Raw genomic sequence first — 18,586 nt, forward strand, 5'->3', positions numbered from 1 at the left:
ACTCACGGGAGCTCTCATTACCTGATTTGCTCCCAGAGTGAGCACAAAACAATTTATAATTTTTATGGAGAAGACAAGGGCAAAAGGGTTGGTGATGGTGTTTGTGTGGAGTTGTTATCAGTAACCACTCAAGGTCCTGTAGAGCCCTCAAGGTCATTCTTTGGGGGTATTGGAAGGCTGCTGTTTGTTCCAGCACTGCAGTCTTCAAATACCCACAAGCTAGGAGTGTGGGCTTCAGAAGTGGTTGTTAGAACTTGATTTTCCCAAAGGGAGTTGGATCAGTGGGCATAGGCTAGTCTTGTTTGCCCATGTTTAGGTGGCCTGCCGTAGCAACCAGGGAGCTACCTTGGTCTTCCTTTGCATTTTGACCTGGTGGACTGAACAGCCATGGTTCTACCCCCATTTCTTGGAATGCTGAAGTGGTACTTGTGAAATACACTGGGCCCCAGTAAAATCCACCTCTTAGAGAAGACCCGGCATCAGGGGAGGGATGACGTGGCTCTCTGGCTTGCTGGAGTCACTACCTGTCTCACTCACAGAGACATTGATTTACTGTGTACCACTCATAGCATCGCTCGTTGCATGGTCATGGGCATTGTTCTTAGAAATACGTGTGTACAAATGAACATGCTTTCCTGAGCTAAACTTCAAGTATTCTAGATGTCAGGTTGGCTATCAAAAGGATAGCCCCACGAATACCAAATGTCCCTCTTACTTTGTTTGATGAGAATGCCACTCAGTAGCTCTGAAGTAAAGATGGTCAGTTATGTAGTCTCTGGGTACTCCTAAACTCTAGTGTTAGGCTCGAAGTAATCACACCACGATGCTGTTGGTGTCAAGCAGGGTAGCACATGTTAGAATCCCAGCACCCAGAGGACAGAGGCAGGGGAAGTACTGCGGGTTCAAGGTCAGCCAGATACAAACAAAAATCTACTGTCTGTGAAGATGCCTGTAAGACTATAGCATTCACTCATTACATACATAATTCAGTGAGTGTTTAATTAGTGTTGACAGGCACTGTAAGATTAGCACGTGGGTTACAAATGTGCCCTTAGGAAGCTCAGGGCATCATTTGGGAGAGACAAGGAAACACAAGGCTCACTATGCATCATGCAGAAGAAAATGTGGGATGATATGGCAGGGAGAAGAGGGGTCAACTCCACTGAGGAGTGTCAGACCAAGCTGAGGTGTGGGCATGTATTACAGAGAATGAACAGAAGTTCAGCGGGAGGGGGCTGGCTGGGGAGAGGGAAGCAGGGGCCTACCCACGTACAAAGAAAGGTCAGTTCTCAACAGGAGTCAGGCTTCCTGGCAAAAATAGAAATGTTTGCTTCCCTCTGGATGGCCATGCCCTCACTTGGGCTCCCGCAAGGCAGGTCATGTATCACTCATGTGTGGGTGATAGAGTCATCACCTGCCCTAGGCCAAAACAAGGAGAGCAAGTGAGAGCTGGGCCTCCCTGGAGGAGGGAAATGGCCCAGTGCTTGTAAAAGCCGACTGTGCATAGCTTTTACTTACCGAATACAGCTGCTTTTGAAAAGAGAACACGTTTCTCAACTACTGTTCCATGAAATGTCACCATAAACTAGGAGGAGAAGCATCAGTAGAAGAGAGTAGGCCATTTAGGCCACAAGGGAACAAGCGGGCAGATCTGTGGCATTCCCGAGTGGCTGTGAGTCAGGCTGCACATACTACAATTCTCGAAGCCAGCAGAGAGGTCCTGGTGCTCTCCCAGATCTCTAGTTGTTATGCTTATCTGAGGAGTGTGTGCTGCAGTGTCCATACTCTGGGGCTGTCAGGGAGGATGGGCAGCCCAGCAATATGCAGTGTGGAAGGAAAAGAATGACATCTGGGGCTGGTGTCATGAGAGAACCTGAGTGTGGCACACAGACTGCAAATCAGTGATACGAACCCAATTTAAAACCAGAAATCTTATTGGGCATTTGTATTTAAGACACACACCCCATGGTATGAGGCACACTTGGGGCATAATACTAGCCAAATATAAAAAATTACGATAAAATCTCTATGGAAGGTGACTTAAAACAATGTCATCTTTCCCTTCCCATCAGCCTCTGTTTTCTAAGCACAGAAGTCACAGAGAACCCACTCCCTTTGCTCTCTGTCTTCCTTCCAGTAATACTTTATTCTGTTCCTCTAAGTCAGTGGTTCTCAACCTGTAGGTCGTGACCCCTTTGAGGTCAACTGACCCTTTCACAGGGGTTGCCTTAAGTCCATCAGAAACACAGATATTTATATTGCAATTGGTAACAGTAACAAAATTACAGTTATGAAGTAGCAATAGAAATAACTTTCTGGTTAGGGGTCACCACAAAATGAGGAACTGTATTAAAGGGTCACAGCATTAGGAAGGTTGAGAACCATTGCTCTAAGTTACAAGATCTACTTATTCCTACTTTCCTTCCTTCCGATAGCTGATTTTCCCTCCATGTTTCCTGAATGGAACAAATGCAGAGGGCTAAAAATAGAAAGTCTTTCCCTAGTATATTGTCATTTCTGTGCGAGGGTGGCTGTGGGGACAGGAGGAGAATAATGTGTAAAAGTTGGTTGGTTAATTATCTAGCTGTAAAGTGTGCTGCCTGCCTGTTTGACAGCTCTTTGATGTCTGTATTTTTCATTACTTGGCTGCTAACTTTGCTTTTAGAATTATGCCTTAGCATGGAGTCCATTTTAGGGAAGTACATTGGTTTTTTTTTTTTGTTTTGTTTTGTTTTTTGTTTTTTTTCCCCTGATGATCCCATTTCTGCCATGTCAGAGAAATCATTGATTCAACTTGACATCTCCATAAAGCTGAAGGTTTGATGAATTCAAGACTCATTGAAGATATATCTTATGAGTTCCTTCAGTATTCATCTCCAAGCTTTTCTCTGTGTTTGGTTGGTGTAATCCATTCCAGTAGGCATCAGTAATTCCCATTCTGAGATGACTCAGCCTCTCTGAACACCAGGTCTCCGTGCCTAACTTTGAGTCTGTTCTCTTCTAGAAGCCCTCATTCTGCCCAGGCCAGCCTGGATCACTAGTAGCCTTTGATTAGCCTGCCCACTGTCAACTTGCAATCTCCACCCCATACTTTGTATTGCAGCTAGGACAGATCTGCCTCCATGTAGCCATACTTAGGTCCCTTACTGGGGGCATCCCATTTATTCTCAGCCTTTTAATAAGTAAGACTGAAGTCTGCACAAAACCCTCACCCAAACACATCACTGATACGCTGCCAAGAGTTGGTCTGTCTTCATTCTCGTCACCTCTGCTCTCCCACCTTCCATCCTCTTTAAGAGCTGGAAGGCTCTGCTGATCACCTGCGCTGGGTTCGCACCTGTGCTGGCCATATTTATATTCCTTTCATCTTTTATGGTGGAGGCACCTGGTCTTGGTTCTGCCCTGCATTGCGCCTGATTTCCTCTCAGGCCCATTTTGTGTAGAGGAGTGAACGATGATATCTGTTTTTAACCACTAGGGCCTTCCAGTCCATTTTGAAACAGAATACAATAAATACTCATAGATTCTATTTAGTGATTGGAGAGAACATATGTATAACAATAGTTGTCGGTTGTTTAGTCAGATCAACATGAGAGGCTAAAAATATTTGTCTTTATAGTCTTCCTTTCCTATTAATATATGTGGAGAGGAAGTGGGATTTTGCATTTTGGATTTGCAAGTGATTTTTCAATTTGAAATGAATTACTATAAAAAGAACATCCATTCTAATTGCTTTAGAATTTGTTCTGCAATTAACAAAAAATAATAGAGTCACTGCTTTAGTAATCGCTAGCCAATAAGGACTTGAATGGCTCCCACAGTTTGATTTTTAAAATCTAAAGATTCATGAAAATGTTTCTTGAGATTGTCAGAGTGATCATTATATTTTGTTTTGTTACAGTTTAATTTCTTATGTCCTGGCAATTTCGTGGTTTGGATTTTTACCTTGGCACTAAATAACAACCACAGGGTAAGAAAATGAGCTAGCAACTGAGCTAGTCTTCCAAGCCACTCCACACATTTTTTAAAAGATATAGGAATCTGTATTTTTAAAGATACAGGGATCATGTCTTACTGTATCTTAGTTGAGTTTGAACCAAGTAAAACCCTCTTGATCACGTGGTAGCTAAGTAATAAGAATTTAAATGATGCTTTAGAGGAGTTGAAAACAAAAAACTGTAAAGGAGAGTCAGGATAGGGTTGTGGAAATCTTTCTGTCAGCTGACTTTGTGAAATACTTGTCACCTGCGCCTTAGCACTCTCAATTCATGGAGCTCTGCTGAGGGAGAGACCCCAGATTCTAGCTAGCTTTCTCCAATTAGCTTTGCAAAAATCTGCTTTTCAAATTTCTGTCTGTTCTTGAATGTAGTCCAGGAGAAATGGGAGGGTGCGTTAGCCTAACCAGCATTGACTTGAAGAAAAATTAGTAGAAATTACTTTGACACTTGGAACTGGCAGCCTGAGAATCAGGATTTGGAATTTGCTGTTTATCCATCCCTTGGGCCATTTCTTCCTAAAATCATTGTCCAAGTTGACAGCTATTCAGTTGCTGAGGGATGGCACTGTAGCCTTTTTAGTGGATATGAGAAATTTGGTAAATACAGTCAACAGTCTAGTCATTTCCTTCTGACCTAGCTCGCTGTCCACCTGAGTATCTTGACCATATATACAGACTGGAATTCCTAAAGCACAGAGAAATCAATGCTAAAGTCACAAGGCAGCCTTTAAGAGCATGTAAGCATGAGCATTAAGAACATGATAAATATAACAAGTGTTTGAATTAAGACGTTAATTGTAGTTAAGAACAATTCCATTTGTTCCTGTTTCGTCTATCACAGGAGCAGGACTGTCCCTGTGATGGATGCTGAGCTGGCTCCTCTAGGACAACAGGGCACCTGACATCTCACTTTTCCATTTCAGAATATGTCACCATAGTCATTCCTCCCGAATTGAACATTATTCTACAGGACTAACAGTGTATCCAAAACGAATTAGCTTTTCAAAAAACAAAATTCTTTTTCAAATGCCAGAGGTCTCTTCATCTCTCTTCTATGAAATTCTAACCCATATTATAACCCTGTCTGTCATGATCTGACTTGTCAAGACCATCATCAATCCAGGCTTATAGAAGATACAAAGTAAGGAGAGAGTTTGGATGTGCTTCTGGGGCCCCAGTTAGTTAAAGCATGGTGAAAGGGTACACACACACACACACACACACACACACACACACACACACACACACACACACACACACACACACCAAACAGGGGCAGGCAACCCAGAAAAGTGCCGCCTTGAGAGTTCTCAGAGAAGGGCTCTTGGGTGGATCTGCAAGGGGGCTGGGAAGAGGAAAGATGTGTCTTTGTGTCCTCTGAGGTTATACCTCTGTGACATGCTTTACTGCTCCTCACTGATAACTATCACTAGATAGGCTGTCAGAAGATGATGCTGAACAGAATGAGATTGCCTTCTGTTTACATTCATAATTGTCCATAGCACTCTAGGAAGTTTTTCTCATGCTAAATTTGCATGGCACGAAGGATACCTACCACCTTGGTGTACAGTGTATAATTCTGGGGAATTCATATATTTATATTCTGCAATCATCACCGCTGTCTGTCTCCAGAATGTTTTCATCATTCTACATGGAAAGTGTGTTCTCATGAGACATTGACTCCCTGTCCCACATCCCTTCATCCCTGTAACCACTATTCTTTCTGTCTCTGTGAAGCTAACTCTTGCAGGTACCTAATATTACGAGAGTTGTGCAGCATTTGTTCCTTCTTGCCTGGCTTGTTTCTATAATGTCTAAAGTTCATCAGGGCTGTCGCATGAATCAGACTGCATTAGCTCTAAAGTAATATTGAGTAATATTCCATTGTACATGCATATGGCATTCTACTTCTCTATTGATCTGTTGATTGACACAGGTGACTCTGTCTTCGATTATTGGGAATATGATGTGTTAACCTGGGTGTTGACAGAGAACCTGAATTTGGAATTTGCTGCTCATGCATATACACCCAGAAGAGAAATTGGAGGATCATATGATGTTCAGTTTTAATTTTGTATTATTTTATGTGCCTGAGTTTTTTTTTTCCTGCATGTATGTCTATGCAGTGCCCTCAGAAGCTAAAGACAGCTTTGGATCCCCTGGAACTGGAGCCACCATGGGCTTGCTGGGACTCAAACTCCCATCCTCTGGAAGAGTAACCAAGTGCTCTTACCCCCTGAGTCCTCTCTCCACCTCCCTTCCATTTTATTTTTTTGAGGAATGTGCTCAAGGAATTTTAAATATACTAATATGTTAACCAAAAGATTTATTCATTGATTACTTCATAGGTGTCATGTGATGTGTAGGCATCCGAAAAATGGAAATAGAACAAGGCTTCTCCTCTCCAGAAACTGCCAAGGACTCAGGACAAGGCCATAGTCAGCAATTGTATATGTGATTAGCACTTGCATGCTGTGTGCAGTTCTGCTGGGAGTATATGAAGAATACCCTGCAAGTATACCATAGCAGCAATGGTTCCCAGTGTTTCTGAAGCTGTCTCCTTGGATGTTGTCTGTGATGAATATTCCAGCAGATTCTGGCTAACGGACATTGATACCAGTGTCCAATCTGTGTTATAAACTAGGCTTTGTTAGTGCAGTGTATATATTGCTCTCTGTGACCTAAATTGTCCCCCTCATGAATTTTTTGTTTTGTTTTGTTTTCTTATAGTGGTTTTTAATTGCCAACCGATCTTACAAAGTCAGTGCGGCCAGCTCCTTTTTCTTCAGTGGTGTGTTTGTTGGCGTTATCTCCTTTGGTCAGCTTTCAGATCGCTTCGGGAGGAAAAAAGTCTACCTCACAGGTACTTTGTCACCATGTTCTTACACTGAATAAGAGGCTTTATGTCCCTAAGAGTCTTAAGGAAATAATAAGGGGTTATTTTCTTTCTTTTTTTTAAATGGAGTGTGCTGGATGTCTCTACAATTTTGTTCAAATGACTGCAGAACCTGGGGGTTATTTTCTTAAAGTTCTCTGAGTCCACAGGTAGACAGAGCTTCTGTTTATTACACTGGCAAGAGGCCACACTGCAGCTAGCCGAGACTCTGGCCGAGTGGTTTTCGGGAACGAGTTCACCCTGCTAAGGCCAGCTATTTCTGCTAAAAACATTTTTTTTTTCTGACAGTGCTTTCTACAACCCCCAAATTGTAATCACTGCCCTGCTTCTAGACAGAGCAGTAGAAGATTGCTACAGCCTTCCCATCCTTTCTCTGTGTCTCTCTGTGTTGATTTATTTCAAATGAACTCTATAGGACTTGGCGTAGCTGTCTTGACAGGCTGAGTATGAGTGAGGATTTTCAATTTCTAGCATTATTATGAATAACTGAAAATGGTGTGTGATTGACAGAAATTGTAAAACAAAGAAAGCAAGCCTTGGGTCTTTTTTTTCTTTTTGTGGTTTTCAGGGCAAATTATTAGAAAAAAATGCAAGCCATAGCTCAGGACATTTAAGTTTACAAAGGTTTATTTCACAAACTGATGAATATAATTTATTATTTTCTTCAAATGCTGCTTTGCTTCTGGGTCATTGAATATTGTTCCTCTCTTCCCAGGTTTTGCTCTTGACATCTTATTTGCTATCGCAAATGGGTTTTCCCCCTCATATGAATTCTTTGCAGTAACTCGCTTCTTGGTGGGCGTGATGAATGGAGGAATGTCCCTGGTGGCCTTTGTCCTGCTAAACGAATGCGTGGGCACCGCCTACTGGGCACTTGCAGGTACTGCTTCACTTTGTGCAGCTGTGGATGTGAGTGGAAAGCCTTGCTGGGAACCAGTTTAACCCGAGTCTGAAAACACACTGGGACTTGAAGCATGTCATAGCTACAGGCCGAGTATTCCTTACCCTAATACTGGGGACCAGAAATGTCCCAGATTCCAAATTTTTATGCATAATGAGATAGGTACCTTGGAGATGTGGCCCAATTCTAAACACAAACGGCATTTCCATTTCATAGCTGCTTTATGCGCATAGCCTGAAGGTGCTCTCATGCAGCAGTTTCAGTGCCTCTATTTTGGGTTCAAACCATCACAGCCAAGGAAAGTATGGGCTTTTCCATTTGAGAGATTGTATTGGCTCTCACAACCTTTCAGGGTTTGGGACATTTGGAATTTTGGGTTTTCATATTAGGAATTTCATTTTAGGGATGCTCAACCTGCTCAGTCCACTCAGCCTTGCTTTCTCCAATGTGTTCTTCAGGATGCCAGAGATCATGTTCACATTGCCTGGTAGAAGTCTTCCCTGAGCCTGCCTCACAGACAGTGAGGTGGCCACCCACCTCATGGCCTGCCTGCAGATGACTGTGGGGAGAATCCCATTTGCACAGAATAGCATTAGTCTCTTTCTCCTTTACCCTGGGAATAGCGCAAGGGCAGAAACTTAAGGCCTTTCCTGTAGCCTTTTGACTCATTTCAAGGATTTCCTCATTTTTATTGTTCTCTCCAGTCACTAGAGGGCATTGTTGTAGCATTTCTTACTGATGCTAAATTTCTAAATTGAGGCCACATTCTGTATTATCTCTAATAATTCTAGCATATTCTCAACACCACACATGTAGTAAAAGGAATTATTTAATTTTTTACATTTATTTATTTTGCATATGTGTTCACACACACATATGTGAGCACATATTCTCATATGCACAGGGTCAGAGAACAACTTACAGGAGTCAGTTCTTTCCTTCCACCATGTGGGACCTGGGTATTGAACTGAAATCATCAGTCTTGACAGCAAGCACCTTTACCCTCTGAGCCATCTCACTGGCCCAGGAGTTATTTTTAAAGGTTGTCTTAGGTAGGGTTTCTATTGCTATGATAAAACACCATGGCTAAAATAAACTTAGGGAGGAAAGGGTTTATTTCACCTTACTCTTTGTAGTCTATCATCCAGGGAAGTCAGGGCAGGAACTCAAGGCAGGAACCTGGAGGCAGGAACTGCTGCATAGATCATGGGAGAGTGCTGTTTATTGGCTTGCTTTGCATGGCTTGCTCAAGCTGCTTGCTATATCACCCAAGACCACCAGCCTGGAGGGGTGTTACTTCCCACAAACGAGCTGGGACTCCTCACATCAATCATCAGTCAAGAAAATGCACCACAGGCTGACCCATAGGCCCATCTGGTGGGGCTATTTTCTTAGTTGAGCTTCCCTCTTTCAAAATGACCTAACTTATGTTAAGTTGACGTAAAACTAGGCGGCATAAAGGTTGGCGACTGGGGAGATGGCTCAGTGAGTAAAATGTTTGGTGATTTCAGATTCCCCAGCACTCATATTGAAAGCATGACAGTGTGTCTGTCATCTCTGCTGGGGAAGTGGGAGCAACTAGATCCCTAAGGTCTGCTGACCAGCTAGACTAACTGAAATGCCAAGGTCCTAGTTCAGTGAGAGACCCTATTTCAAACTATAATGTGGACAGCAATAGAGGAAGACACATATCAGCCTCTGGCCTCCACATACACAGGCACATGCACTAGAACACATATCCCTACACCACACACACACACATACTTATACACACATACATGCATGCACACACATGTGTGCACACACACGTTATATGACTTCAAATATTGTCTTAGGAGAGTTCTTGTTTAAACCTCTTAACATTTTAGATTATAGATTTGCACTGATAACTTTTTGAGATTTTTTTTAAAAACTTTCATTGACTTCACAATTATTGGCACAAACAAAATTTTTGTACCAATAAGGGAATAAAATTGGCCCTATGATTGATAAAAATGTATCTAAATGGCAATATCATGAGAGAATGACATTGTTATTCTTTAGAACTGATTCACTAATTTTAAAAAATTGTATATATTGAATATATCACCTCCTGCATAGATTTGGGGAATACTTTCCTCTATGGTTCAGTTTATTAGATTCTGTATTTTTCCATAGAGCGAATTGTGTCTGGTTGCTGCTATAATAAACTACCATTAACATAAAAAAATTGAGCCAGGTGGTAGTGGTGCATAACTTTAGTCTCAGCATTAGGGAGGCAGAGGCAGGCAGATCTCTGCATTCAAGGCCAGCCTGGTCTATAGAGTGAGTTCCAGGACAGCCCGAGCTGCTACACAGAGGAACCCTGTCTTGAAAAATCAAAAATAATTTTTTGAGATTATGATTACACTCTTCCTTCCCTTGCCTTCCTCCAAACCCTCTCATGTGCCCCTTCCTACCCTTCTTCAAATTCATGCCCTCTATTTATTATTATTGTAACACACACACACACACACACACACACACACACACACACACACACACACACAGATGGGTATTATATATATATATATATATATATATATATATATATATATGTTGGATTTTAAATTTTATTTTTATTTAAATTAGAAACAAGCCTGCTTCACTTGTCAATCCCAGCTCCCTCTCCCTCCCCTCCTCCCCCCCCACTAGCCCCTTCTGCTACCCAGGGAGGGTGAGGCCCTCTATGGGGTATCGCCAAAGTCTGTCATATCAACCAGGGCATGGCCTAGACCCTCCTCCATGTGTCCAGGCTGAGAGAGAGCATCCCTCCACGTGGAATGGGCTCCCAAAGTCCATTCATACTCCAGGGATAAATATTGGTCGTCTACCAGAGGTCCCATAGATTGCCAAGGCTGCCCACTGACACCCATGTTCAGAGGCGTCTGGATCAGTCCCATGCTGGCCTCCCAGCCATTAGTCTGGGGTCCATGAGTTCCCCCTTGTTCAAGTCAGCTGTTTCTGTGGGTTTCACCAGCTCGGTCTTGACCCCTTTGCTTATATGTTGGATTTTTATTCAAAATTCAGAGGAAGGTCTTGGTATATGTTTCATAGAGGAAAGACCTCATACAAGAGATTGTTCTTGGCTGGGTGTTGGTGGCACATGCCTTTGATCCCAGCACTTGGGAGGTAGAGGCAGGTGGATCTCTGTGAGTTCAAGGCCAGTCTGGTCTACAGAGCGAGTGCCAGGATAGGCTCCAAAGCTACACAGAGAAACCCTGTCTCGGGGAGAAAAAAAAAAGAAAGGGGAGGGGAGGGAGGGAGGAACAAAGGAAGGAAGGTGTTCTTATGGGAATATGACAAGAGAGAAGAGAAATAAACCCTGAGGGGTCTGTCAGGAGGCTGTGTAGTTGACTGTGTGGACCCAGTGGTTCAGTGTGGGAGCTGTAGCAGAGAGGAAGAGGAAAACTGAGTTTGATTTGGGTGACCATGACCTGGAGAGGAGTCAGCAGAGGGAGGGACAGAGAGGCCTAATGGAGACTTCAGACTTGGGTCTGAAAACTAGGTCAGTCACAGGCATCTTTTACAAAATAAAGTCAGAACTAAACAGTATTTTCTAATCTTCCAACATTTAGCCAGGTTCTAACTGAGCAGGCACAGGAGACTTGAAATGTATAAGAAATAGTTGGCAAACAAATGTGAATGAAAGCGTAACGACCCTGAGTACATAGACGTTAAGTAAACCACACATGGTGGTCCAGGATTATAATGATGAAGGAACTTGAAACACTCAACGTTTAAATGGGTTCATCTAAATATCACAGGAGGCAGGCACATCATATGTGCAGCTCTTTGCCCTGTGCCTGCTGTTGTTACCGGCATGTGTGTGTGACTTCTTGCTGGACTTTAGTTATGACTTCTATTAGCCCATCAGATTCAATACTACTTTCTTTCCACCTACAATTGACATCATCATCTGGACACCTGCCTTTTTGTTTTGTTTTGTTTTGTTTTTCGAGACAGGGTTTCTCTGTAGCTTTGGAGGCTGTCCTGAACTAGCTCCTGTAGACCAGGCTGGTCTTGAACTCACAGAGATCCAGCTGCCTCTGCCTCCCGAGTGCTGGGATTAAAGGCATGTGCCACCAACGCCCAGCTGACCCCTGCCTTCTATTGTTATCACAGTACGGAGGGTCACCAGGCATGTCTTTGAACATCTCCTCTTGTCCACTATGTCCATTTGGTACTGTCTTTTGTGAACTGTGACAGAGCTCAACTCCTAGGAGTATAGACAGAGAGGTAAATCATATCCTCAACATCTTGTGACAGTGCAGCTGGGCCTCAGAGATTTCTGAAACCTGGAAGTCAGGTGTTTCTCATCTCTACTCTCCACCCAAAAGCAGGTTTTAGAATTACAAGTTCTGATTGGTCAAGCAAAAGTTACTCTTTCAGCTAAGGGAACTGTGATTGGTTCCCTTGAGCTACACAGTCAGTTCTCCAGGATAGTGTGGTTGAGAGGTTCTTAAAATTAGAAAGGAAAGTAAGGCAAAAAAAAAAAATCTCCTGAAGTGGATACTCATAACCAGAGGCTTCCAGATGTCCTCCTTGTCCTGCCCTGCCCTGATTAATGGACGAGAGCTTGCAAACCAAGACCCAGATTGTCATAGGATGCTGTGGTAGCTAATTGCAATTGTCAACTTGGGTGTGTTAGGAAATATTTTAGTGAACACACTTGGGGCACATCTGTGATAGAGTTTCCAGAGACTGAGAGGAAAGATGGGTGCACTGAAGGTGACACCATCCCATGGGCTGAGGGTCCGGGAAATGAAAAAGAAATGAGTGCCAGCTTCAACTCTCTGCTTACTGTGCTGTCCAGATGAGAACAATCAGCCTCATGGTCCCACTGCCATGCTTCTCCACACGACAGACTCCAACCTTCTCAGAGTGTAAGCCAAAATAAACCCTTCCATCCTTATCACTTTCTGTCAGACATTTCACCACAGTGAGGAGAAAAGCAGAGAGCTCACAAATATAACCTTTGTGTAACAAGCATTTTCAGGGGAAGTATTAATAACAAAAACTACCTTTTGAGATCAGTATTGTTTCTATTTCAATGGTAAGAAGATGGAAGTTGATGAAGACAGTGACTTGTTCAAACACACGCTGTAGCATAGTGGTTCTCAGTCTTCCTGATACCTCCACCTTTTTATATAGTTCCTCATGTTGTGGTGACTGTTATTCTTTTGTTTAAAAAGAAGAAAAGAGAAATGCTGAGACATGAGACATATTGACTATAAGTTTATTAAAGTAGGAAAGAAGAGAAGCAGGAGAAGAGAATGAAAGCAGAGTTAGTTGGAACTTTAAAGGGAAGACTGTGCATGCACACTGAGGTTCCACGCATGCCCAGAGCAGTCCTCATGGGTGACGTGGTGATGACGTTTTCTTACTCATGCCCTGACTTGTCAGGGGGCAGGGTCTGTCTCTTAACGAGGTAGAGCCAATCACCTTTCAGTGACCCCCAACCATAAAATGTTTTCATTGCTGCTTCATGAATATAATTTTGCTACTCTTTTGAGTTGTAATGTAAGTATCTGGTAATGTAGGATATCTGATATATGACCCCTGTAAAAGGGTCATTTGACCCCAAAGGGGTGGTGATCTACTGTAGTAGTATTTGATAAAACTCAGGCTTAAACTTGATCCCTCTGAAACCAGCCTGTCCTGTTCCCTAACTTTGCTCTTTTCGTGTGTCATCATAGGTGAATACTACATGGCAGGGGAGCCTTATCCTTGGAAGCTAGCCAGGTGCTATTTGATGCAGCATAATGAATCCAAACAGTTATTGATTGTCTTAAATTTCCAGGGGACTCCATACTGTCTCTATTCCCTTACTTGCTAAATCATGCTCTCAGAATGCTGAACACACACACACACACACACACACACACACACACACACACACACACCCCTTTGGTTCTTTCTTTTCTTAGATAGGACAAACATATATTAGTCATCATGTTTTGTCATAAAGTGATAAGCTCTGAACAGTAATCTAAGAAAACATTTGTTTATAAGGTTATCAGAGAAAAATTAAGACTAAGACAAGCAAGGCCCATCTAAAAACTGCCTTTCCATAGAAATGAAAGATGGGAGAGACTCAGAATGCCAGTGAACCTTGTACAGGGCCAGCTTTGCCATATACAGCACACTGTGCTGTAGGCACCTTCCCCTAACCGGAAAGCTATTTTATTGCTTCAGTGTGCAGTTAATAATGGTACCTGTTTCATAAAACAGCACACATAATACGTTATTCTCCTCAGATGTCTCAATAATCTGCCCACAGTGATAATAGCTGTTACAGAAAGTGTGTCAGAGGCATAGAATTTGCAAGAATGTCAGGCAAGCTGGTGCATTTAATCCCCATCTCAACACTTATTTTAAAAAAACATAGGTTTCTTTCCAGTTCTGTGGTTGATATTTTTTCATTAGCGTTTTGACAAAAATCCATGCTTCAGAGGGCTTATGTTCTACTTGGGAGAGTCAGGTGAGAAACAAGAAAATGTAAAGTGTCATACATCTTATGATGATAAATTAAGTAGAGAAAGGTGATGGGAGGAATTTGGAGTGGCCTAAGATAATATTTTTATGAGTAGCCTCCAAGATTAAGATTAAGACCCAGGGGCTGACAAGATGGCTCAGTGTATTAACACCCTTTCTGAAAAGAAAAAAGAATAAAGACAAGCAAAACCTATCTAAAAATGCCTTTCCATAGAAGTGGGAAAGGAGATAGGGTGGCTCAGAATGCCAGTAGACCTTGTACAGGGGTGGGCTTTGCCATATCCATTACACTGTTGTAGATCCCTAGCCCTCAAACTGTTCTATTGCTTGCTCTATCAGAGTTTGAGCTGTGGGACCCACATGATGGAAGGAAGGAGTCACCTATCAAAAGTTGTCTTCTAACTTTGTTTGTTTGTTTGTTTGTTTTCGAGACATGGTTTCTCTGTATTGTTTTGGAGACTGTCCTGGAACTTGCTTGGTAGACCAGGCTGGCCTTGAACTCATAGATTTGCCTGCCTCTGCACCCCGAGTGCTGGGATTAAAGGCATGCGCCACCAACGCCTGGAAGTCTTCTGACTGTCTTAAGTGCACCATGGCACACACAAGCTCACACACATCACAACACACACACAAAATAAATATAGAATAAAACCTTTAAAAACATTAAGACCAGCATTGCTGGAACTGCATGACTTGAAAGTCTTCACCCACACTGAAAAGTATCTCCAGCTTCAGCCACAGGTGCAGGCAGAAGTCAGTGCAGCAACCAGTGCAGATGGCGTCTGACAGAAGCTTTGAACTTCATCTTGTCCACACTTGCTGCATGTCTGCAGCTGTCCTTCTTCCAACCCACAGATTTCTGGCCCCTCTTAATGTTACTAATTTGAAGCTGGGTGCTTGCATAGTCTTTCCCTGTGTTCTGCCACTCACACTTAGTAGCACAGAGCTGATGTCTCACAAGGAGAACCTCCGTATTGTGAAGCAAAGATGTGTTATACTGTTTCATGCTTCTGTGTAATCTTAAAATAACATCTCCTTCCTAAATAACATGCCATTATGTTAAAAATACCTTTGAAATATTTTGTTTGATTAGATAATAAAGACTTCTATCTCAATGGTGTGACTTTTCCAGAGCTTAAGAACCCAGTTGATTAGGCATGGTGGTGCATGTCTGTAATCCCAGCACTCTGGAATGTTCAATTCAGAACTATCTTGGGCTATGAAGAAAGTTTAAGGTCAACCCTGCTTTAGGATCCATCGGTGGTCTGTTCTTTGCTGTTGGCATTGCACAATATGCCCTGTTAGGATACTTCATCCGCTCCTGGAGGACCCTAGCTGTTCTGGTCAACCTTCAAGGAACAGTAGTCTTTCTCTTATCTTTGTAAGTAGACTTTTCTCCTTGGAATTTTTATTCCATGAACAGGAGTATCTTAGAAGAATGTGAGCCAGTGAATGAGCAGCATCACTCCTTTCAAGAGCTCGCCTGTATGAATTCTGGGAAGAGCTAAACTGCAAATGCCCAATTCTTGTCAGCTCCTTGAAAGAGAGAGATGCTAGTTAATTAGCTCAGAATGAAGGTAACTCATGTTTAGAGTAAATTGCATTTGAAAAGCCTTCAGGTGTTAGGAAATTCCTTCCTTCCCCCTTCCCCCCCATCCCTTTTTTGTTTTTTACCCCCGTGCCTTATTCTTAAAGAGCTTCAAGCTGGATCTGGCCATGGACTAGTGTGTGGCTGAGGGCTGGTACTGTGGAGCCAAGTGGAAGCGCTGAACATGTAGTGACAGCTGATCCTCTTGCATAGGAGTCTCGGTTCAAGGCCTCTAAAGGCAAAGTCCACATGAGATATCTTGTCTACAGGAGTGCTAAGAGCAGTACAAGAATAATTCCCTAGCCAGGATGGGCTCCATAAACAATCACCCAAGACTGTCACATCGTGGTGGTTAGCCACCAACTTCAGTGTGGCCAGTGAAAGCTGTTTCTTCCCAAAGGTATCAGACTTAAAATCTTTTGTGTAAACAAGAATTTCATCTGGTGGTATCTGGGGTTTCTTTTGTGACCTACAGTAAGACAGACCCATGGCGGTATCTTATTTCAGTTGCTCTTGATTTAGTAGTTCTTTGTTCATTTTCTAAGTTGAGACTTGGTGGGATCTGAACTGAAATTTGCTTCCACAGTGAAAACAAGAGAGTTGTCAAATGCAGAAATGAATGTAGCAGAATAGTTAACTGGTATTAAAAAAAAAACAAACTTCATTAAAAGATTGAGCTGTGTGAACTGTGGTGAGGTAATTTTATTATTATAAGGGGAAATAACAACATTTCAATAGCTTGCACATTGTACATTTTAAAGTAATAAAAGCATGCTTCACATAGTGCATGGAGTTAATAAGCAGTCATGTAAATATTGGTGAATAAATGAGTTTTCTTGTCAAATATTTAACAAAGCTCATACTTCTGCACCTAGCCTGGCTCTCATCTCTCCTTCAGTGCAGGCAAATTCAATGAATGATGTGAGCCATTGTGCCTTTCTTTTTTCTGAGTCTACAGTCTGAGTTAGTTACTGCTTAATGCTAGATGAGGAAGTGTTCTCACTGGGAGATGAATTCAGGGCATGAACAATAGAAAGCAGAGGGGAGAGGACTCCTGGGGTCTAAAAGTATTATCACTCCTAAATATCATCTTCAATATGATTGATGAAGTCTTGGGTTTTTATTGTTAATTTACAATCCTGAAAACATAAAGGCCAGGGAGTATATGACCACTGGGAAGAGCTAAACTGCAAATGCTCAACCACAGACAATCATGTCAGGATTTTGATATGCTTCCTACTGGTTCTTTTTCATTCCTTCTAACTCCACCCTATTTAAATTTTATTTTCATATGTTTTTGTATATAGGCACGTCAGCTCCCTTCTTTGAATTCTTTTTATTTATATTGCCGGGTGTTGGTGGCACACACCTTTAATCACAGAACTCAGGACACAGAGGCAGTTGGATCTCTGTGAGTTCGAGGCCAGCCTGGTCTACAGAGTGAGGCAAGTGCCAGGATAGGCTCCAAAGCTATCCAAGACAGGAGAGGCTCCTTTCTTGAAAAAACAATAAAATAAAATAAAATAAAAAGACTCAATCAAATTATTGTACACAGTAGCTCTATATTGCACACAGTAGCTCTATATTGCACACAGTAGCTCTATATTACACACAGTAGCTCTGTATTACACACAGTAGCTCTGTATTGCACACAGTAGCTCTATATTGCACACAGTAGCTCTATAGTGCACACAGTAGCTCTGTATTGCACACAGTAGCTCTGTATTGCACACAGTAGCTCTGTATTGCACACAGTAGCTCTGTATTGCACACAGTAGCTCTGTATTGCACACAGTAGCTCTGTATTGCACACAGTAGCTCTATATTGCACACAGTAGCTCTATATTGCACACAGTATCTCTATATTACACACAGTAGCTTTTAACAGAACAGTGTTGACTTGGTTGTTTACTTACTAGTCAATAACAATAATCAAATGACAACAAGGAGGTCACTAGACTTTTATAGATGACTTTGATTGGCAGTTCAGTGTTGTGCATAAGTGTCCTTGTCCCCAGTGGGTAAGTTCTATGAAAGCTGCTTTTTGTCCCAGCATCTTTCCTCTCAGGACACTGAAGTTGGCACATTGGATGGCTGGAGTATTGTGAAGCAAAGATGTGTTATACTGTTTCATGCTTCTGTGTAATCTTAAAATAACATCTCCTTCCTAAATAACATGCCATTATGTTAAAAATACCTTTGAAATATTTTGTTTGATTAGATAATAAAGACTTCTATCTCAATGGTGTGACTTTTCCAGAGCTTAAGAACCCAGTTGATTAGGCATGGTGGTGCATGTCTGTAATCCCAGCACTCTGGAATGTTCAATTCAGAACTATCTTGGGCTATGAAGAAAGTTTAAGGTCAACCTGTTCTACATAGTGAGACTCTGTCTCAGAGAAAGAAAAAGACAAAAATATAAAGTGAGGCTGTGCCCACTGCTATGTTGTCTACCAACCTCTAGTGGGGATTCAGAACTGTGCCTGACCTGTGCTCTGTGTGCCATGTGCTTGCTTTAGCATGGTAGATTTACCATTCACTTACTGAAACTTCTTTAAGAAGAGATGGAAACTATTTACCTTTATCAAAACAATATTTGAAACATAGGTTCTCAGTTCCAACTAATAAAATGAGCCACCACTTACCATCGCCACAGTGTTCAGGGTAGCCCCCTCTGTCCCCTCTCGT

General features: G+C 42.2%; 1 protein-coding gene across 4 annotated transcripts in view; it reads left to right on the top strand.

Annotated features, from left to right (window-relative positions):
• Nucleotides 1-18,586, top strand: part of Slc22a15 (solute carrier family 22 member 15) — a 54,240-nt gene that overhangs the window by 12,935 nt on the left and 22,719 nt on the right. For 3 of the 4 annotated variants that reach the window (XM_027393808.2, XM_035451128.1, XM_027393807.2), the window contains exons 3-5: nt 6,728-6,860; nt 7,609-7,773; nt 15,562-15,691. In XM_027393808.2, the coding sequence (XP_027249609.1) occupies nt 6,728-6,860; nt 7,609-7,773; nt 15,562-15,691 (428 nt within the window). The remainder of the gene's footprint in view (nt 1-6,727; nt 6,861-7,608; nt 7,774-15,561; nt 15,692-18,586) is intronic. The other variant, XM_027393809.2, reaches the window with a different exon arrangement.

This window comes from Cricetulus griseus, assembly GCF_003668045.3.
Source record: "Cricetulus griseus strain 17A/GY chromosome 1 unlocalized genomic scaffold, alternate assembly CriGri-PICRH-1.0 chr1_0, whole genome shotgun sequence".
NCBI classification, from domain to species: domain Eukaryota; kingdom Metazoa; phylum Chordata; class Mammalia; order Rodentia; family Cricetidae; genus Cricetulus; species Cricetulus griseus.